At 43.7% G+C, this 22,879-nt stretch overlaps 1 protein-coding gene across 2 annotated transcripts in view; it reads right to left on the reverse strand.

Moving 5' to 3' along the window:
- LOC132835832 (adhesion G protein-coupled receptor E3-like) overlaps positions 1 to 22,879 on the reverse strand; it is an 89,658-nt gene that overhangs the window by 60,411 nt on the left and 6,368 nt on the right. For both annotated transcript variants that reach the window (XM_060854928.1, XM_060854927.1), the window contains exons 2-5: positions 20,657 to 20,698; positions 6,621 to 6,680; positions 4,999 to 5,058; positions 2,952 to 3,089 (exon numbers count right to left, since the gene is read on the reverse strand). In XM_060854928.1, coding sequence (XP_060710911.1) covers positions 2,952 to 3,089; positions 4,999 to 5,058; positions 6,621 to 6,680; positions 20,657 to 20,698 — 300 coding nt within the window. The remainder of the gene's footprint in view (positions 1 to 2,951; positions 3,090 to 4,998; positions 5,059 to 6,620; positions 6,681 to 20,656; positions 20,699 to 22,879) is intronic.

Here is a 22,879-nt window from a genome sequence, read left to right on the forward strand (position 1 = left end):
TTCGGGCATGAACCCTTCAGGATTTGGAGTACTGCATACATTTCTGGTCACCTTGCCGTAGAAAGGATGTTATTGAACTGGAACGGGTGCCAAAAAGATTTACAAGGATATTACTGAGATTTGAAGGCTTTGTTATAAGGAAAGGTAGGATGGCTGGGATTTTTTCTCCATGGAGCATAAGAGGTTGAGGGGTGACTTTATGGAGGTTTATAAAATCAAGAAGGTCACAGATAAAGTGAACAGCCAAGGCTTTTTTTTCTCCAGGTTAGGGGAGTTCAAAACTAGAGGGCTTAGGTTTAAGGTGAGAGGGGAAAAATTTGAAAGGGACCTATGGGGCAATGCTTTGACACAGAGGGTGACAGTATATGAAATGAACTACCAGAAGAAATGGTCATGGCAGGTACAATTAAATTTAAAGACATTTGAGCAGATACATGACTAAGAAACGTTTAGAGGGATGATCCCCGGAATGGTAGGAATGGCTGAGGATCCTGGGGTTGTATTCACTGGAGTTTAGAAGATTAAGGGGAGATTTAATAAAAACGTACAAGATAATACATGGTTTGGAAAGGGTGGACGCTAGGAAATTGTTTCCGTTAGGCGAGGAGACTAGGACCCGTGGACACAGCCTTAGAATTAGAGGAGGTCAATTCAGAACAGAAATGTGGAGACATTTCTTCAGCCAGAGAATGGTGGGCCTGTGGAATTCATTGCCACAGAGTGCAGTGGAGGCCAGGAGGCTAAATGTCTTCAAGACAGAGATTGATAAATTCTTGATGTCACAAGGAATTAAGGGCTACGGGGAAAATGCTGGTAAGTGGAGTTGAAATGCCCATCAGCCATGATTGAATGGCGGAGTGGACTCGATGGGCCAAATGGCCTTACTTCCGCTCCTATGTCTTATGGTCTTATGGGAGTAGTTCAGTTTAGGAAACTCGGTTTGCATTAAGTTGTGCCAAAGGGCTTGTTTCTGTGCTGTATGACTCTGACATTGTTGTGGGTCGAGAGCCACATGTAGGCCAGAGTAGTAAAGATTTCCTTTCCTAAAACACATTGAATGATTATTGTCACCTGTACCAAGATAGTGACAAGTATTGTTTCGCGTGCTAACCAGACAAATTCTATCTGACATGAGCACATCAGGACAATATAATAATGCAGAATATAGTGTTACAGCTACAGAGAAGGTGGAGAGGAAAATCAACTATCATATGAGAGGTTAAAAGTGAGGTCTGCAGATGCTGGAGATCAGAGCTGAAAATGTGTTGCTGGTTAAAGCACAGCAGGTTAGGCAGCATCCAAGGAACAGGCAATTTGACGTTTCGGGCCAGAGCCCTTCATCAGGATCCTGATGAAGGGCTCTGGCCCGAAACGTCGAATTTCCTGTTCCTTGGATGCTGCCTAACCTGCTGTGCTTTAACCAGCAACACATTTTCAGCTATCATTTGAGAGGTCCATTCATAAGTCTGATAACAATGTGGAAGAAGCTGTTCTTAAATTTATTTGTATGCATTTTCAAACTTTTGTATCTTCTGCCAGATGGAAGAGGGTAGATGAGAATATAACTGGGCTGAAAAATGTGTTGCTGGAGAAGCGCAGCAGGTCAGGCAGCATCCAAGGAGCAGGAGAATCGATGTTTCGGGCATGAGCCCTTCTTCAGGGCTCATGCCCGAAACGTCGATTCTCCTGCACCTTGGATGCTGCCTGACCTGCTGCACTTTTTCAGCAACACATTTTCAGCTTTGATCTCCAGCATCTGCAGTCCTCACTTTCTCCGAGAATATAACTGGGATGGGAAGGGTTGTTGATTATGGTGGTTGCTTTCCTCAGGCACTGGGAAGTGTAGACGAAGTCAATAGAAGGAAGACTAGTTTGTGTGATGGTCTGGACTGTGTAATTTCTTGCAGTCTTGAGCAAAGCAGTTGTCATACCATTCTGTGATGCATCCAGATAGAATGCTTTCTGTAGTGTATCTATAAAAATTAGTCAGAGTCATTATGAACCAGATGGGTTTTACCACAATTAGAAGTGGTTATCATGAGTTCAGTTTTTAAAATATTGAATGAAATTTGGTTGGATCAAACTCTTACCTCCAAGGACATTAGCCTGGAATTGTGGACTGTTAAACCATTAATCTACACCACCTTTTGATGGGTAGTTGTGAAGAAACCTACTCCCACCGGAGGGGAAACAATGATTAAAAAGATAAAATAAAAACTAGCCTTTTAGTGGTACTTGATTCCCATGATTGAAATATAGAGAGTCAAGTGGCCTATTTAAGTACTCAGAGGACTTATAAACAGCGACTACTGGGTCACTAGGTTTCTGGGAAGGAACCAGATCTATGAAGTGATGTGCTTTGTGAATGAGCGAAAGAGCACAGAAAGTATGAGAGAGGGGTTTCATCTTTTACCAAATGGACTGAACTAATAAAGACCATTTAGTAGGAAAATCAAAGGAGCATTTCTTTCAAATGAGGAATCTGGAACTTTCCACCCTACCTGGCTGCAGAAAAGGGCAATGGGAGATTCAAAGGCTGCGGTTCATAGATTGTTGTTTGGTAGAGGTCTCAAGGGACAGATAACAATGATAGACAAAAAAGGTCCTGAGCAGCAGATCAGCCTTGAGCAGAAGTGGAAGGGGCTGAGAAGAGTATGTTAACAACATTTTAAAGGCATTTGGAGAATTACATGAATAGGAAAGGTTTAGAAGGATATGGGCCAAGTACAGAGAAATGGGGTTAGTGGTCGGCTTGGACCAGTCTGGACCAAAGGGCGTGTCTCTGTGCTGTAGGATTCCATAAATGATGAAGTAATGCTGCACTCCAATATTGTTAGCCAGGAAAGCGAAATATTACTGTGTTCTTTTCCTATCCTTATACTTACAAGAATTTCTTTTATAAAAGACCTTGGCCCATCACCAAGAATTTTCAACTATAAAAATGCCCTTACTTCTGCACTCTGTCGAACTTTGAAAGATGAGCTCTCCTGAAGTCGAGACATACCCTTCCTCACACATACAGTAGTGACTTCCGTTTGCTCGGAAATATTGTGCATGAAGACCGCACGTGGAAGCCAAATCTGCATCGTCTGTAATAAAGGTGAAATGATCAAAAAAAAGCAAGTCCAGAGTCTATGTTTGTTTGAAATTAATTGCTTTGCGCTTCCTTTTTACACTACTGGTGTGAAACTGTCTTGTGTTGTTGGTTAAATGATCCGTGTTGGTCACAAGATCACAGGCAACTCGTTTGCTCTTCCTTGAAATTCCACAAGAACTTATGCACATCCCTGAGGATGGTTAAGATGACACCCCTGGTAGTGCGGTACACTTTCAGCAGCCCAGTGTCACCTGCAATTTTCTGCCTCGGATCTCTGTAGTGGGATGTGAATGTGAACTCAAAAAATTTCAAGCACTGGCTGAGAGAAGCCACAAACCAACTCAGAGATAATTCTTTCATTCCTGTACAGTGATGAGTGAAAAAGATCCTGCTCTTGGACTGACTGGTCTTTGTGTTCAGAGAAAGCCTGGCCCTTAATCATGTGGAAACAAAGAATAAAAAGAGAAAATGAAAGCTAGCCTTTAACGGTACTTGAATTACATGATTAACATACAAAGAGTCAAATGGCCTACTTAGGTACCCAGAGCACTGAAAGAGTGAGTGCTGAGTCACTGGGTTGCTGGGAAGGAACCACATGTATGAAGTGATGTGTTTTGTGAATGGACTAAAGAGCACAAAGCGTATGAAAGACTGGTTTCATCCTTTACCAAATGGGTTGACCTAATAAAAACCATTTGGTAGGAAAAATCAAGGGAGCATTTCTTTCCAGTGAGGAACCTGGAATTTTTAACCCTATCTGGCTGCAGATTAGGGCAATGGGAGATTGAAAGGCTGTGGTTTGTTAAAGGTCTCAACAATGATAGATAAAAATGGCCCTGAGCAGCAGATCAGCCCTGAGTGAAGGTGGTTGAGGTAGATACGTTAATTGGACAAATACATGAATAGGAAAGGTTTAGAAGGATATGGGCCAAGTGCAGGGAAATGGGGTAAGTGTGGATGGACATTTTGGTCAGGCTGGACTTCTGGTTGACTCATTCAGTGTAAAGGCCATCTCTCCTCTTTCAAACTATTGAGCTGAAAGATAACCAGGGGCTCTCAAACACCGCAAAGCCAAGAGGAAACTTGGCTGAGGAAGGGTAGAACATAAATTATAGAAACGATGGGGTTACTTTATCTGGCGGTCACTTAGCTAGGTAGGTGGGTTGTAATGTGAAGTGACACCAAAAGCGTGGGTTCCATTCCCACTACAAGCTGGGTGGACCATGAAAGACATTCCTTCTCGATCTTGCTTGAGGTGTGACAACACTCAGCTTAAAGCATCACTGATTGTCTCTCTCTAACAAGGGAGTGGGCATATTCGGGTAGAGGGAAATCAGTTGGGGCTCTTTTCATTAGGAGCAGCAAAGGTAGAATGAGGACCTTATTGAGATGTGTAAGATTATGACAAGCACGCGCAGCAAGGCACTTTATCCATTAATTGTGGGGTCAGTATCCAGGAGGCATAAGAAATGGAAGCCAAAGAGTTGAGAATTTTTTTTTAAATAAGTGAGTCTGGAACTGGGTGGTGGAGTTAGAAACCACTGTAATATTTAAAGAGTATTTAGCTATTTACTTGCATTGCTGAAGCCTCCAGGACTAAGCGATGGAAAATGAGATTAGTGTCGTCAGATCTTTGTTGACTGTTGTGGCCACAGTGAGCTGAATAACCTTCTTCTGTGCTATAAATGTCTGTAAGTCTAAATGAATTTCTACCTCTTACTCTCAGGCTGATACATTAACCCTGAACTAAGGAAATAATCAGGTCTCTTTCTTCAGACAAATAAGTGTATTTGGTTTTCTAAGCAATAGAGTTAAAAGACTTCATGTTCTTTATAAATAATGACAATTATGGAGCAAACATTGAAAGAGTTATTAAATAAATAGAGGAATAGACGTCTTACCAGAGGAACTGTCACCAGAACCAGATAAGGCTTGATAATCCATCATATTTTCATCCAGATCTAAAAGAATAAATGCCATGGGAAAGGTAAAGAGAATATGGATTAAAAATAAGGATTAATATGGAAAAAGGAGGGGAAATGAAAAATGTTGATGGACAATATTAATTTGTAAAGAGAGATCTTGTATCTCGTCATGCTGTTTTATGATCAGGCCATTCAGCCCCTCAAATCTGTTCTGCTATTCAATGAGATCAAGGCTGATCTATGACAACTCCACATATCTGCATATATCTCCATTTATGGGATTTGGCCCATTTCCCTTAATGCCTTTGCTTAATAAAAAATGTATCAATCTCAGATATAAAATTAACAACTGATCCAGCATCCACCTTTCCCACCCCGTGTGTTTTGAAGTGCTTCTGAACACCTTGCTTGAGGTGTGCTGTCTCTCAGCTTAAAGCATCATCACTGGTTGTTTCTCTATAAAAAGGGGTTGGGGCTATTTGGTTAGAGGGAAGATTGGAAATCAGTTGGGGCTCTTTTCATTAGGGGCAGCAAAGGTATATGAGGACCTCACTGAGATGTAAGATTAAGAGGCATGGGCAGCAAGGCACAAAGATACTAGTGGAAAGTTGTACGTGGAATGTGAGGACATAGTGGAAGTGCTTAATGAATACTTTTCTTCAGTATTCTAATGTTTCAATATTCCAACTTTTCCAATGTTAGCGAGAATACGGAGATCCAGGCTACAATGAGATTGAGGTTGACAAAGAGGAGGTTTTAGCAATTTTGGAAGATCTGAAAATAGATAAGACCCCTGGGCCGGATGGAATTTATCCTCTGATTTTCTGGAAAGCCAGATGGGAGACTGCAGAGCCTTTGGCTTCCATCTTTATGTCATTTGTTGACAAGAGTAGTGCCAGAAGACTGGAGGATAGCAAATGTTGTTCCCTTGTTTAGGTAGGGACAACCCTGGTAATTACAGGCCAGTGAGCCTTACTTTTGTTATGGGTAAGGTGTTTGAAAAGGTTATGAGAGAGAGGATTTATAATCATCTGGAAAGGAAGAACTTGATTTGAGATAATCAGCACTGTTTTGTGAAGGGTAGGTCATGTCTCACTAACCTTATTGAGTTATTCGAGAAGATGACAAAACAGGTGGATGAACGTAAAGTGATTGATGTGGTCTACATTAACTTCAGTAAAGCACTTGACAAGGTTCCACACGGTAGGCTATTTCACAAAATATGGAGTTTCGGGATTGAAGGTGAATTAGGGTTTGGATCAGAAATTGGCTGGCTGAAAAAAGAAGGGCTGGTGATTGATGCCACTGCAATTCATCATTTTTATAAATGATCTGGATCTGTGCGTAGAAGGATGGATTAGTAAATTTGCGGATGACATTAAGGTAGGCAGAGTTGTGGATAGTTAATGCAGAAAAGTGTGAGGTTATTCATTTTGGAAGATATAACAGAAATAATCAGGTCACTTTCTTCAGATAAATAAGTGTATTTGGATTTCTAAGCAATAGAGTTAAAAGACTTCATGTTCTTTATAAATAATGACAATTGTGGAGCAAACATTGAAAGAATTATTAAATATATAGAGGAATAGATGTCTTACCAGAGGAACTGTCTCCAGAACCAGATGAGGCTTGATAATCCATCATATTTTCATCCAGATCTAAAAGAATAAATGCCATGGGAAAGGTAAAGAGAATATGGATTAAAAATAAGGATTAATATGGAAAAAGGAGGGGAAATGAAAAGTGTTGATGGACAATATTAATTTGTAAAGAGAGATCTTGTATCTCGTCATGCTGTTTTATGATCAGGCCATTCAGCCCCTCAAATCTGTTCTGCTATTCAATGAGATCAAGGCTGATCTATGGCAACTCCACATATCTGCATATATCTCCATGTATGGGATTTGGCGCATTTCCCTTAATGCCTTTGCTTAATAAAAAATGTATCAATCTCAGATATAAAATTAATAACATATTCAGCATCCACTGCTGTATGTGGAAGGAGGTCCATACCTTTCCCACCCTTTGTGTGTCGAAGTGCTTCTGAACATCTTGCTTGAGGTGTGGTGACCCTCAGCTTAAAACATCATCATTGGTTGTTTCTCTATAACGAGGGGTTAGTACTGGGCTAATGGTAAAATTCTTGGCAGTGTAGATGAACAGATTGTCTGCGTCCAGGTGCATAAATCCCTGAAGTTGCCACCCAGGTTGATAGGGTTGTAAAGAAGGCATATGGTGTGTTGGCATTTATTGATAGGGATATTGGGTTTTGGAGCCACGAGGTCATGCTTCAGCTGTACAAGATACTAGTAAGGCCGCATCTGGAGTATTACATGCAGCTCTGGTCATCGCATTATAAGAAGGATGTGGAAGCTTTGGGAAGGTTTCAGAGGAGATTCACTAGGTTGGTATGGAAGGGATGTCTTACAAGGAAAGGCTCAGGGAACTAAGGCTGTTTTGTTGGAGAAAAGAAAGTTAAGAGGTGACTTAATCGAGCCGTATAAGATAATCAGTGGGTTAGGTAGGGTAGACAGCGAGAGCCTTTTTGCTCGGATGGTCAACACCAACACAATGGGACATAGCTTTAAATTGAGGGGTGATAGATTTAGGACAGATATTAGGGGTCGTTTCTTTACTCAGAGTAGCAGAGTTAGGCCATTCCATGCCTGCAACAGTAGTAGACTTGTAGACGTTAAGGGCATTTAAAAGGGGCATTGGACATACATATGGATAATAATGGAATGGTGTAGGTTAGATGGGCAGATTATTTTCACAAGGAGACACAACATCAAGGGCCAAAGAGCCTCTACTGCGCTGTTAACGTTCTATGTTCCAGCTCTCAAATTTTGTCCTAAGTTCTAAAAGCTCTAACTAGTGGAAATAATTTTATGTATCCTGTCTTTTCTTGTTTATATCTTGAAGCCTTTTAGGAAATCATCTTTTAAACATTTAAAATCTCGAATACAGGCCCTATTTGAATAATCTCTCCTGATTTGTGGGCGGCACGGTGGCACAGTGGTTAGCACTGCTGCCTCACAGCGCCTGAGACCCGGGTTCAATTCCCGACTCAGGCGACAGACTGTGTGGAGTTTGCACGTTCTCCCCGTGTCTGCGTGGGTTTCCTCCGGGTGCTCCGGTTTCCTCCCACAGTCCAAAGATGTGCGGGTCAGGTGAATTGGCCATGCTAAATTGCCCGTAGTGTTAGGTAAGGGGTAAATGTAGGGGTATGGGTGGGTTGCGCTTCGGCGGGTCGGTGTGGACTTGTTGGGCCGAAGGGCCTGTTTCCACACTGTAAATCTAATCTAATAACTAAGTCCAAGTATCATTCTTGTAAACATACAATGTACTCCCTCCAAGGTCAGTCTATCCTCACAAAAGTGTGGTGTCCAGATCTGCTCACTGTACTTCAAGTAGTATCAGCATTCCATTAGCTTTCTTGATTATTTTCCGTCATGTTCAAGATATTTTCAAGATCTAGGCACCCAAGCCCTTGAGTGTCTACCCAATTATTTGTGAAATTGTCCTATTTATGGTCTAATACTCACTTTGGGTGCAGAGTAGATTCAGCTTCAGACTTAAAAACTGGTGTCAAACATATTGTATCACGATCGCCCTTCCGAAAATGTCAGGGACAGAAAGGTTTAGACCCAGAGCTCTGTATACTTTATCCACTTACTGCTAGAATAAAACTAGAAGTGTAAGATTAGATATTTTTTCCTATTGCTTTATTTAAAGAGCACGCAGGACTTGGCTCACACATAAAAGATAATAAGTTTGTAGATTGAGCCTAAAGTCCGTCAGATGGTGAGCCTGACGTGATCCCGACGTGATCCAGACTGAGCGACGTAAACGTGAGAAAAATAGAAACAACGGACGCTGATGTCTGGTGATGACAACAAGCGGCGCCGCAAAAACAAAAGGTGAGCAGACACCTGTTTATATCGAAGTTCTGCGATTGGAGATACTAAATTGATTGTTGTCACTAGACTGCAAGTGTCCTAAGTAATAGTAAGTGGATAAAGTATTGATTTAATACATACGGGGTTAGAGTCCTCATAAAAGCACCGAGGTACGTAAATGTAAGAAGGATTAGTTAAATACGTACGGGTTTAAAGTCCCATGGGGTTAGAGTCCTCATAAAAGCACCAAGGTACGTATGTGTGAGAAGGTTTAAAGTCCTTTGAGCAGGATCTCATAAAAGCACCGCTCACGAATTTTGGTTGATAATTGATGTGTTGTAAGTTTTAAAATTACACTGGGAATGTACGGAGGGTAGTAGAAAAGCCAGTGATGTCTCTGAGACAAAGACAGTGGTGTCTCAGTGAGAAAGAGTAGGCAGTAGAAACTTAAAGGTGATAACGAAACTGCTGATAACTTTAACTGTAAGAGTAAGTTGTTTGGGTGTATTTTATACAGATTGATTCGCAACCGGATTTGTTTTAATTGGGCTGGGTGCTTGGCTAAATTAAATATAAACCGATTGGTTATTGGACAGGAGGATTTTAAAAAAACAGAAATACATAAAATGATAGGGAATTTGATAAAGAGTGTGAAGAAAACGGAGGATGTTCTTCTGATTTAGTGTTGTCCGTAAAACAGCAGTGGGGTAAAGTTAGAGGTCAGTTAATTAGTGGGCTTGCAAAGAACAAACAAAAAAACAGTGATGCAGAAATATGGGAAGATTTATAAAAGCAGGGCAAAAGTCCCTAAAGAAGAGGAGAGGAAGAAATTGTCACCGTTTTTGGGAGAAGCAGAAGAGTATGTGAGATTAGAAGTAGAAGAGCATGTAAAGGGAAACAAAGGGTCAATACTGGTTGGAAGAAAGTGGACAAAAGAAGCCGAAGAGAAAGAAGAGAGGAGGAGTCAAGGAGTAGCACAGATAGTGAAGACGAGGAGTGGGGGCGGTCCAAACACGTACCCTGTCACTTTAAAAGGCTCACTTACCATGCATACTGAACAGGGCTTCTCAGGGATACAGCCTCCGTTTGAAAACAGTTATGATTTGTGACGGAGGGAGATATTGCGACTGCCCATAAAATATCAGCACCAACTGCCTGTAGATTAGAAAGGCTCTTTTATGGGGGATGTGTATCAGCCCTTTACCTATACGGATATGAATTGTATTTTGGATAAAATGTCCCCAGCCATGGAGGGAGGTGGACCCTGGATGACTAAATTTTGCCAATACACACTAGGCTTCAAGTTGGCCATGGGTGATTGGAGAGCATTCGTGGGCAAACAATTGAGTATGTGGGAGGTACAGCAGATTGAAGTGTCTGCGGGGACCACCTTAGTACTTGACTCGGACCCGTTTGTGCAGCATGCCAACTGTGTGGGAAGAGCAATGAGGGATAGATTCCCGATTCCACCGGGAGCGATGCACTCGCTCTCCTTCACAATGAAGGAGGGCGAGAAGATGCTTGCCTTTTTGGCTAGATGTGAAGGCACGTGGACAGATACTGCGGGGAGCCAGCCAGGGTCAGGTCAGCTACAGACCACGTAGTTTAAGAATGCCGTTATGGCAGGGATGCCTAAGGAAGTAAAAGAGGTAATGGAGAGTCATCCTGATATCCCAGGGTGTTCTACAGAACAGTGGGAAAAACATTTGATGCATCATATGAAGCGATATAGGACAAAACAGAATGAAGATAAACAGAGCAATGGGTCAGCACAAGCGCAGTTGCTGAAGTTACAGCTTGATGAGGCTAGACAGAAGGTTAATGAGACAAAGAAGACCTCCCAAAAGACGATTAATCAGATGGTGCAGCCACAAAATAACTGGCAGAGTCTAGACCCGGCACCTGATTCGATGCCATACTACCCCCTTTTAGGAGGGCAGGCCAAGAGGTGTTCCAGGAGGAATGAGTGGTAGAGGAAGGGGCCGTGGAGGAGTCAGAGGTTAGCCACCGGACACTTGTTTTGAATGTGGCCAACCTGGGCATTGGAGAAGAAAATTGTCCCCTGCTGTGGGGGTCCCAGGGAGGCCAGGGATTGATCCGAGGACAGCGTGTCCCCTTAAATCAGCCTCCTAATCTGCCTTTGACATCGCCACTGATCATATCAGTGGCCGGGCAGACTGTTTATCACCAATATATTTCATCACCTGCATGCCCTGTGAATTTGCTGGGACGTGACTTGCTGGAGAGATACGGGGTCCCGGTTCTGTGCGGACCAGATGGACTTGTAGTGACCTTTCCAATTGGCTATTCTGTTAATTGTTCTATGTCAATGATTCACTCTGGACCCCAAGTGATATTATCACCAGACACATCACCAATGGCAGAAGGGCAGTGGGCAGATATATACTGGGGACTCCTTGAACCTGAGAAAGGGCAGAATAACGGCATACAGTCTTTATATAACCAAGGGCGACCCTGGGTTCAGATGCTGCATCCCTATGCTCCTCCTACAGATCCCCTTCATGTGACCCTATATTACGACAGATGACAATAAAATCTATCCGCATGCATTCTATCAACACCTGGAAGGTGTGGTGGGTGTTATGGAACTAACTCTGGAACAGTTGGAATGGTATGAGATATCTGAAGAAGCTATACAGCATTTCACATTAGCAGTGCATGCTGAATATCAGGCCAAAGATCTGGGACTCATGTCCAAACCCTTAATAGAGCTAACTGATTGGGTTTGGACTCAGTTACCCGGTTTGCAATATTCACCCTCAGTTGAAGCTTATTGTCTTGTGCACAGAACAACTGACAAGGTGTTGCTGAAACATAGGCGGATTGAAAGGTGTCATGGCAGGGAAAAGATGGACCATCCACAGGCTGCAGCGATGCTTGATACACTACCGGGTGCCTTGTGGTCAGCAGGTTCGACGGACGTTGGTTACTGCAAACACGTCGCACCAATCACATTCGAGTTAATAGACCACACTCCGATTTGGCAGAGACAATACCCACACAAACCAGAGGCTGAAGCCAGCATCGCCGACACAATTGAAGGATTGGTAGCAGCAGGGGTGCTAGAACCCTCTCAGTCAGCCTGGAACACTCCTATCTTACCTGTAGAGAAGCAGAATACAGGCAAATATAGGATGGCGCATGATCTTAGACGGATCAACAGTGTCGTTTCTACTCCAACAATTTTGGTCCCAAACCCCTACACTGCGATGTCTGTGCTGACCCCTGACCATAAGTGGTTCTCGTGCATTGATCTGGCTAACGAGTTCTTCTGTTTGCCCCTAGCTGATCATTTCAGGGACATTTTTTGTTTACCTATAAAGACCAACAACTTCATTATACAAGGGTTCCTCAAGGGTTCATTTTGTCACCTGGGGTATTTAATCAGGTACTGAAACAGCAGCTGAAAAATGTGATGCTCCCAAAGGGGGTGGTATTGATCCGATATGTGGGTGACATTCTTATGGCGGCACCCAACCATGTTTCTTGTTTGGCAGCTACAAACTCATTGCTGTTACTCTTGTATAACATTGGTTTCAAAGTTTCATGGCCTAAATTACAATGCTGCAGACGAGCGGAGTCTTTTTTGGGCAGAGGTATTTCCAGTAAGGGAACAGGTGTGTGTCTCCATCCCATAGATCCTCCATTCTGCATCATGCCAAACCAGTCACTGTAAAAGACATGCTCTCATTTTCTTGGATTGACAGGATACAGAAGACAATTTGTTCCCTCATATAGGGAGCTTACTTTCCCTCTAAGGGCCATGGTAAATGAGCAAGGCATGCGAAATTTGTTTGCGCATTTGTAGTGGACCACAGAGGCAGACGACAGTTTTATATCTCTTAAACAGGCCCTAATGCGGGCTGCTGATTTAACGGTCCCGGATTACAAAGAGCCATTTTTCCTCTATTTCTGAAAAAGAACACACAATAAATGGTGTTCTTTTTCAGAAAAAAGGGGGAGGCAGGCAGGTGCTGATGTATGTAAGAGTTACCCTTGACCCAACAGAGGGTGGCAAAGAATCAGCCCAATTGGCTGAACTACAGGCAATGAGTGAAAATTATATCAGAGAATGTAAATCGTGTTCACAATATAATGTAAAAGCAACAGTGAAACCACAAGACGGAAAATTTCCTCCCCCAAGAATGCCAGGATAGGAAATAGTGATTGACTACACTGACATGGTAGAGAGAGTAAACGGTGTAGGTACCTTTTGGTACCAGTGGATGCATACACTGGTTGGCCAGAAGTGATACCTGCGAAAAAGGAAGATGCGAAGACAGTGATCAAAATTTTGATAAACCAATATATTCCAACGCATGGGTTTCAAAAGAAAGTCAGGTCAGATAATGGCACACATTTTAAGAATAAAGACCTGCAAGAAATAGAAGCAGTTTTAGGACTGAAACATGCGTTTGGAACGGTGTACCATCCTCAGTCACAGGGAAAAGTGGAGAGAATGAACCAGTCCATGAAGGGAAATAGGAAAAGTGTGTGCACAAACGAAGTTAAGCTGGGTGGATGCCCGACCTTTAGCCTTAATGTCTATTAGAAGCTCAGTAAACTCTATTATAGGATTTACCCCGTACGAGCTAACAACAGGGCAGCAGTTTCCGGATTCCGGAGAATACAGATGTTAGAGGGAGGAGTCTCAATAATGTACAAACCTTATTATGATCAACTAACAGCTTTGGTCTCAGCTTTCTCTAAACAGGTTGGATCGGAAAAGGGGGACCTACAGAGCCAGGCGCCATCCACCACAGAGTGGGTCCTGCTGAAGGTGATCAAACGGAAGTGGTCGGAGCCATGGTAGACAGGACCTTACAAGGTGGTGGAAAGGACATTTCATGTGGTTCGACTACAAGGGAAAGGAGACACTTGGTATCATTGGAGCCAGCGTGCGGCCACAGAACCGCCGAGAACTCTAGAACGAATAAGAACAGAAAAAGAGTAGAAGGGTCTTAAACTTTGAATTGTTGTATAACGTATATTATGTTTATTTTAGTAATCAGCCCGCGTTATTCTAAGCTGTTAAGCTTGGGAGTTTTCACTATTTTATGTATAAGTGTTGTGTGGACTATTAATAAGGGGATCAACCACGAAGGACGAACACACACACAAGGTAGAGAGTCGCAGGAATAAGAGATCAATAGGACAAGAGAGGGACAAATGTTTAAGGGAAGCAGGGAGCTGGATACACATCAGACATGATAAAAAGTGAGATACAATATACCAGTTTGACTTATGCCAAGTAATTGACTGTGGCCAAGATACAGGGAGCTGGAGGGGGTATGATGTATATCTTTGCATCTACGCCATTAATTCTCATCCATGCCCTTCGTGGGATGATGTATTAACATGGACTGGGGAACATTGGACACCTAAGAAGTCGTCACCCTCGGATAATAGATGGGAGGTTAGAGACCGTGTGAGCTTGACAAAGGGACAACTCGATCATTCCTCAGAGTTAAAAAATCCACTCTTGTTAACCCTGACAAGATTCGACACCAACCCTAGTCCCAAAGAGGTACAGTTTTACAGTGAAAGTGCTGATAGCCGTTTTTATTTTATAATAGGGGTAGATCAATCAGGAGTAGATAACATGGGACTAGTGAAGGTAACCTTGGTGAATCAGGGAGGAGTGTGCTCTGTGTTTGGAGATCAATGTTGTACGTTCATCCCAACAATACAGCACCTGATGGCTCGGTAACCAGAGCCCTAGAAGGATTAAGAACCTTGTCTGAAGAAATGCATGAACATTCATGTATTGACAACCCTCTAGGAGGCATTTTCGATTCCTGGGTAGGGAAATGGAAAGCATTAATTGTGTCTGTGTTTATGTCCCTCGCTGGTATGACCATTGTGTTCATGTTGTGTGGATGTTGTTGTATCCCCTGTATCAGATCTTTGTTGCACAGGGTAATTATTACAGCAATTGAAGGGAAGGCTCCACCGCCCTATCAGATGTCACAAATAGCGGCGGAAACCATGGCCCTGGCAAGAGGGGAGGACTAAGCGTCGGAGAGTGAATGTGATGCGTAAAACTGGTTTGTTGGTCTCATTTTCATGAGATCAAAAGGGGGAGTTGTAAATATATATATAAAAAACTTACCTGGAAACTAAATTGTCGAGTTCTGAGGGGCGTGTCCTCAGCGCTCGGCGGTCACGTGGTCCTCTGATGCGCGCGCAGAGGATGATCACGTGATGCTCCGAGACGCGGGCGCGGTCACGTGGTCTCCCTGTTTCGCGCTCCGGGAGGTCATGTGATCGGCCGTTTCGCACGCCGGAAGTGGGCGAATCTTCCGTTTCGCGCTCGAAAGGAGGCCGCATGGTGGTCCTTTGTCTCCGAAACGGGAAGGTCACTTGAGGTCAGACAGCCGGAAATGCGAGGAGGCGGGGAATGGAGTCGGAGCAACAGCCAATGAGAAGACAATTTCACTTAAGTGATGGTATGATGTTTTGTATAGTATGAAAGACTGGATCAGGGACAGAGAGACATCTTTTGTTCTTTCTGAACTGACTGATTGAGTAGTTTGTCAGGGACAGAAAGGTTTAGACCCAGAGCTCTGTATACTTTATCCACTTACTGCTAGAATAAAACTAAAAGTGTAAGATTAGATATTTTTTCCTATTGCTTTATTTAAAGAGCACGCAGGACTTGGCTCACACATAAAAGATAATAAGTTTGTAGATTGAGCCTAAAGTCCGTCAAAAACCAGTTATTACTAATTTTTATGATTTGGTTAACTGCAGTTAATAAATCAGCCATGACCCAAAATACTTCCCATGTTATGGCAGTCCTGCTGCCTCACAGCACCAGGGACCCAGGTTCAATTCCAACCTCAGGTCGGTGTGGAGTTTGCACATTCCTCACGTGCCTGCGTGGGTTTCTTCTGGGTGCTCCAGTTTCCTCACACAGTCCAAAAATGTGCAAGTTCAGTGGATCGACAAGGTTAAATTCCCCATTGCGCCCAGCGATGTGCAGGCTAGGTGGATTAGTCATGGGAAACGCAGGATAGAGTGGGGGAGCTACGTCTGGGTGGGATGCTCTTCAGAGGGTTAGTGTATACATGGTGGGCTGAATGGCCTCTAGCTGCACTATAAGCTTGGCTAAGAGTTGCCAGAAGCTTCAAGGTCCAAACCTTTCCAGGACTCAAGCAGGTGGCCTTTCCCTTAGTCCTTCTAAGTTTCAAGTACTTTGCTTTGTGGAAATCATTGGTGGCCTCTCTCTCCACCACATCCTTGGGCAATGATTACCAGGTCATTGTCACACATTGTAAAACCATTCGGCCACATTCTTTCTCTCCTTCCCAAATCTATGAATGCGAGTTGAAGGATCTGTGGTACGATTGTCACATTGGAATAGCTTGCTTTTGTCGATCTTGCCTCAACCTTTCAGATGACTGCAAGCCTCCTTTTAGACTCCCTTGCACCATGGAGAGTTTGGTTTCTGCAGTCTCACCTCTTCGCCCCCTCAAGCCACTTTGCCAAAAATTTTCTCACTGTTGCTAGAAAATATGGCGGCCAGGCGAGTCACAATGTTCAAATCATGGCTCGATGAGATTTCAGTTAAAGCTCCCCGCTTTTGTGACTCGATATCTCTCTTAGTAAAGCGCTGGGTTCTGTACGCTTCGCTAACTGTCCTCTCAGCATTCCTTAAACTTCGCTCCTTGACAAGAAAGTCTTCAAAAAAGGGTTGCGGTGGAGTAGCGGCATGGTGAACGGCCATAATCCCTTCACTTCTGCTCTTTTTTCCCCCCACTTTCATAGGCTTTCTCGGCGCCTTCAGCGAGAATGGCCCAGCGTCCCGAGCATGTGCAGCAACGGTCGCCACGCGGGCATTGCCGTTTGCTGTGCCTGGGACCAGGCCACGAGCAGCTCGAGCTGTGGAGGCTGAGGTCGTGTGAGCTTCACCGTACGCGGTGGAAAAATCTGGAATTTACAACCAACGGCACAACACAGGGTGGGGAGAAAGAGGCACGTGACCAGGCCCACGGCTCGGCGTCTTCAGCGAGACTGGCCCAGCGTCCCGTGCACGTGCAGCAGCGGTCGACACACGAGCGGTGCGGTCTCGCCGCCATTTTTTGTTTTGCGCGCGTGGGGCTGAGCCTCGAGTGGCTCTGGGGCTATGAGGCCGCGTGACCTTCACCGATGGTGGTGGAACAATCTGGAACTCAGACACAACGGCAGAACCCGGGGCGAGGGGGAAGAAGCAGGAGTCACGTGACCAGGCCCGTGGCTGCAGCGCAGGTCGCCACACGAGCGGTGTCGTATCGCCGCCATTTCTGTTTTGCGCGCGTGGGACCGGGCCTCGCGCAGCTCCGGCTGTGGGGATATGAGGTCGCGTGAGCTTCACCGTTGGCGGTGGAAGAATCTGGAATTTAGACACAACGGCCGAACCCGGGAAGGGGAGCAGGAGGCACCTGAGCAGGCCTGTGGCTCCAGCGCAGACATTGTGGTTGTAGGAGTAGTGGGGAAGTGGAGGTTCCACCTCCCGAACCCCCTCGCAGAGACCCTGGTCGATGTCAAGCAGCAAACGGAGGCGGAGGGGAAGATTAGAAGAGGAAAGATTGCAGTAAAATTTTGTGTATTTTCGTCGTTCCAAGATGGCGCCCGTAACGTGGCGGTAAATCCAAATCTACAGATCTAAATCTGAATGGTTCCAGGGATGAGGTTAGATTGAAGAAATCGGGATTGTTCTCCGTGAACAGAAGGAGGCCGAGAAATGTTTTCAAAATTATAAGTGGGTTGGATACAGAAGTTTGGGAAAAAGAACTGTTGCCATTTGCGATAAGAACAGAAGTGAGGGAGCATAGATTTAAAGTGATGTACAGAAAATGCAAGGGTTATGGGAGAAATGTCATTTCTGTTCTGAGAGTATGTTGGGTCAGATGGGACAGGGGCAAGTTCAACCGAGCCATTCAAGAGTGGATGGGATGGTTAGATTGATGGAGTTGTGCGCAAGGGTTACCAGGGGATTAGGCTGGGTTGGTATTCGGTAATGATCCTCGTTTGAAGAACCAGTGCAAACATAGTGGGCTAAATGGCTTCATTCTGCACTGTAACAATTTTCTGATGTGTTGCTATCTTCCAAGATCGATGCACGCGATCTCTCAAATTCCTTTCTCCCTTTGCACTGCGTGGAGCTGTGTATCCAAGATGGCGGCAAGGTAGGGTTCCTGAGCTGGACCTCATCTGCTCTGTCCACTTCTTTGCTTCCTTCCTACCTCCCTCTTTTCGTTCTTTTCTCCTTTTTTTTACCTCCCGTACTTGGGTGGCAACGGCAATGTCTGGGTTGAAAGCTGACTCCGATTCCCAGCCTCAAGGTGAAGCCCAGTGGGGTCTGGGTTGAAAGGATTGTTATTGTAAACTTTTAATTTTCTATTCTTCGAATTTATTGCTGGACTTTTGTTTCTTTACTTTTCTAATTGTTTTCCTGAAGAATTTGTACTGAAAAGGCTGTGCCAAGCTAAGATGGAGTTGTAAGTGGTGATTTGTAAACCTTTCACTGCACTCATCACAATAAAGCTAATTCTAATATGAATACTGCCTCTCCCTTCTATCACTGCATCACGTTGGACTTCTGCACACTGAATTCCATTACTTATCTGCCCACGGTGCTCAGTTACCTATGGCCTGTCACAATTGACTGGTACCTTCCTCGCTGTCGCACCTTGTTTTGAGGAAGGGTCACTGGATCCAAAATTTTAACTCTGCTTTCTTAATTTCTCCAGCAATTTCTGATTTTGTTTCTGATTTCCAGCATCTGCACTTCTTTGGTTTAGTTTTCAAATTTGATTTTTTTGTTTATTTTTCAAATTTGCTGAATTGGGGAAAAATTAACATGGAACTGAGTATCCAAGTCATTTATCTGCATAAAAAAGCAGTCTCCCTCACACTATCCCTGAGGAACCAGTACAGAATGGGAAGTGCACTCAATCAACACTGTTGGTCATTCCCTTACGGATCACGGGAACTATAGTTTCATACTTTCTCAAGATCAAGGTTCTCTTCCAGCTTAGCAAGTGCATTTAAGGCAGGTGAAAGTGAGGACTGCAGATGCTGGAGATTAGAATCGCGAGTGTGGTGCTGGAAAAGCACAGCAGGTTAAGCAGCATCTGAGGAGCAGGAAAGTCGATGTTTATGGCATTTAAAGTATGGTCCCTTTTCCAACGTAAGAGACATGACTGCTGCACAGAGAGATACATCAGAACCGAAGGAAACATTACAGTGACTCTTGCAGCACGAGGGATAAATGCTGGCCATAGCTACCATGTAAACATAGCCTTGCTCTTACAGTCATTGGACCGAATGGTCTGTTTCCATGCTGTGTGACTTAATGAATCAAAGCTGAACATAATTCCGAACTAAAATAGTCCCACCTGCATGCTCCTGGCCCATACCCCTCTCTTCATCTGCTTATCCAAATGTCTATTAAACAATGCAATCATACCTGCATTCACCACTTCCTCTGAAAGTTCATTCTAGACACGAACCACTCTCTGTATAAAAAAATTGCCTCTCATGTCTTTTTAAAATCTTTCTCCTCTCGCCTTAAAAATTTGCCCCCAAGTATTGAAATCCTCCATCCTAGGGAAAAGACAATTACCATTAACTATCCATACTTTTCATTATTTTGCAAAGTTCTGTCAGATCACCCCTCAACCATGCTCCAGTGAAACAAGTCTCGGCCTGTCCAGCCATTCTTTATAACTCAAATCTTCCATAACCAGCAACATCCTGGTAAATCTCTTCTGAACCCTCACCAGTTTAATAACGGGTGGCATAGTGGCTCAGTGGTTGGCACTGCTACCTCAGAGCACCAGGATCCCAGGTTCGATTCCAGCTTCGGGTGACTGTGTGGAGTTTGCACCCACTCCCTGTGTCAGTGTGGGTTTCCTCCGGTGCTCTGGTTTCCTCCCACAGTCCAAAGATATGCAGGTCAGGTAAATTGGCCATGCTAAATTGCCCATAGTGTTAGGTGCATTAGTCAGAGGGAAATAGGTCTGAGTGAGTTACTCTTCAGAGGTAGGTGTGGACTGGTTGGGTTGAAGGGCCTGTTTCCACACTAGGGAATCTAATCTAATCTAATCTATCCTTCTTATAGGAGGGTGACCAGAACTGGACACAGTACTCTAGCAGTGGCCTCACCGATGTCCTGCTGTCCTGTACAATGTCAACATAATGTCCGAATTACTATACTCAAAGGACTAATCAATGAAGGCAAGTTTCAAAACTGAGCCAAAAAAGGATTTTCACAGTATTCTGAAAAGGCAGACAGCCTAAAAGGCAGGCTGTCTGACTATGCAGTGCTGCACTGTAGAGTCAGCCACATTTATACTTTGCTGTCTGAAGTCTCCAACCTTCTAAAACCCAGGCAAGATTCTTGCACACTGAACTGACAGTAGGCCTTTAAACAATTAGCAATGTGACTCTGACCGTCACATTGGCTTTTTTTATAGATTCCTACAACCGTTTGAAATGGCTGCTTGCTTTCACAGAATGTGTTGAAGTTAATGCCAAACAATACCCTGTGGTGATTTGGAAGCCCACAGGTTTAGGAGAGTTACAGACAGATAATCGCTTTCAGCAGAGTATTGAAATCAAACATAACAAGTGACCAGAATCGGAGCCTCTCGGCATGTTACTTTCCACTTGGTTATTTCCCACCACTCACTAGGCTCAAAGCTCCCAGTCTCAGTACTTTAACTCACCACTGCTTGCAGAGCGTACAGCATACTGGATCCAAACAAACACTGCAAAAGATCACAGACATATATTAAACCTCTAAGGCGTAATTCATAGGAGAAAGCATTCAGACAATACTCAGTTGAGAGAACAGCAATGATGCAACACATAGCAACAAAATTGCATTGAGACTCTGCGACACTAGTGCAGAAGGACTAATCATAACTCAGTACTGTGGCTAAGCACCCAGCGTCCTGCGGAGCATTGTTGAACTAAGAATCCTTAGGCTGCAGGTTCAGTGAAAATGGAATTACAGGCAGAAAAGATATTGAAGAAAGCATTTGGCACACTTGCCATTATTGGTCAGTGCATTGAGTATAAGAGTTAGGAAGTCATGTTGCATCTGTATTGAACATTGGATAGGCCACTTTAGGAATACTGTGTTCAATCCTGGTCTTTCAGCAATAGAAAAGATGTTGTGAAACTTGAAAGGGTGCAGGAAAGATTTACAAGGATGTTGCCAGGGCTGGAGGGTTTGAATTATAGGGAGTGGCTGAGTAGGCTGGGGCTATTTTCCATGAAGCATTGGAGGCTATGGGGTGATGTATTGAGGTTTGTAAAATCATGAGGAGCATGGATAGAGTAAATAGATAAGGTCTTTTCCCTGGGGTGGAGGAATTCAAAACTGGAGGGCATAGTTTTAAGGTGAGAGGGACCTAAGGGGCAACTTTTTCACACAGAGGGTGATGCTTGTATGGAATAAACTGCCAGGGGAAGTGGTGGAGGCTGGTACAATTACAACATTTAATAGGTACCTGGATGGGTATCTGCATAGGAAGGGTTTGAAGCGATATGGGCCAAATGCTGGCAAACTGGACTAGATTAATTTAGGAAATCTGGTAGGCATGGACGAGTTGGACAGAAGGGTCTGTTTCAGTGCTGTACATCTTTATGACTGTATGGCTCTGTAGATAGATTGTTCTTCAGACAACAGTGATTGTGACTGTTTCCATCACTGGATACACTTCGAAAGGGTAGCAGAATTCTCCCTTGTGTCAGTCTCAAGAGAGGCACAGACCATTTACAGCAAATGAAGTACATCTGAGCTGTTGCTCCTGTTTTCATGTGGAGAATGCAGTAGTCCGTTTGAATGCAATGAAGCCCTCATGCAATAATGACCAGATCATGGATGTTTGGTTAAGAGACAAAATCTTGGCCATGGTCCTATTTCTCTGCTCTTCTGTGAAGTTGAACCACAGGACAATATTCAATAGTAGAACATCTCCTCAATGAGTGATGATGGGATCCAAGTGACTGCTCTGTTTCTGACATTAGTAATACCACACTGGAATTCCTTCAATGGTTTTGGATCAATGTGAAGACAATGTAAATTCAGATTTTGATACAGTGGTGTCCTGGCAATGCTTTTGTAATCCAGAGTCTAATGCTCCTTGGTCATGGGTTGGATTCCAACTGAAATAATTCCAAGAGGATGGTATCCCGTCACCTAGTCGCCCTTTATTTACGCATGGAGAGTCCTTGACACTGATCCAGCTCTAGTGTGAACAGAGCCCCCGTCACTCCTATTTTTTTAGACCCCCTGACACTCTTGCTCTTTTTTTTCCTTTTTCCTTTTATCTTTTTTTACCCCCACAACACTACCTAACTGCAGTAGTGCTTATTTTTAACTCCTATTTACATCTGTCAGCCAGGGCTCCTTGACTGGACCAGATTAACAGCTCCAATCAGGAAACTCATATTCTAAATTCACCTGGCTGAACTCATTACAATCACTACAGCTACCATAGAAATTAGTAAAATTTAAATTCAATTGATAGATATGGTACTCAAAACTAGTCTCAGTGACGGTAACCATAAATTTGTTATCAATTGTTGTTTAAAAACCCATCTAGGTCATGATTATCCTTTAGGAAAGGAATCTGCCTTCCTAACCTGGTCTGAGCTAAAAGTGAGTCCAGCCCCACACCCTCTGAAATGACTGAGCAAACCACTCAGTTCAAGAATAATTAGGGAATGAGCAATAAACGGTAGTCTTTCCAGTGATGCCCCTGAATGACAAAACCTTTCATTTTTTTATTTTGCACTGTGGATGAGCACTGACTCTCTGAATCTGAAAGATCGACATTGACCAAGTTGGAAGTCACCTGATGAAGGAGCAGTGGTCTGAAAACTTGCAATTTCATATAAACCTATTGGACAACCTGGTGTTGTGTTAATTCTGACCTTGT

Source organism: Hemiscyllium ocellatum, chromosome 45, assembly GCF_020745735.1.
Source record: "Hemiscyllium ocellatum isolate sHemOce1 chromosome 45, sHemOce1.pat.X.cur, whole genome shotgun sequence".
Classification (NCBI taxonomy): Eukaryota; Metazoa; Chordata; class Chondrichthyes; order Orectolobiformes; family Hemiscylliidae; genus Hemiscyllium; species Hemiscyllium ocellatum.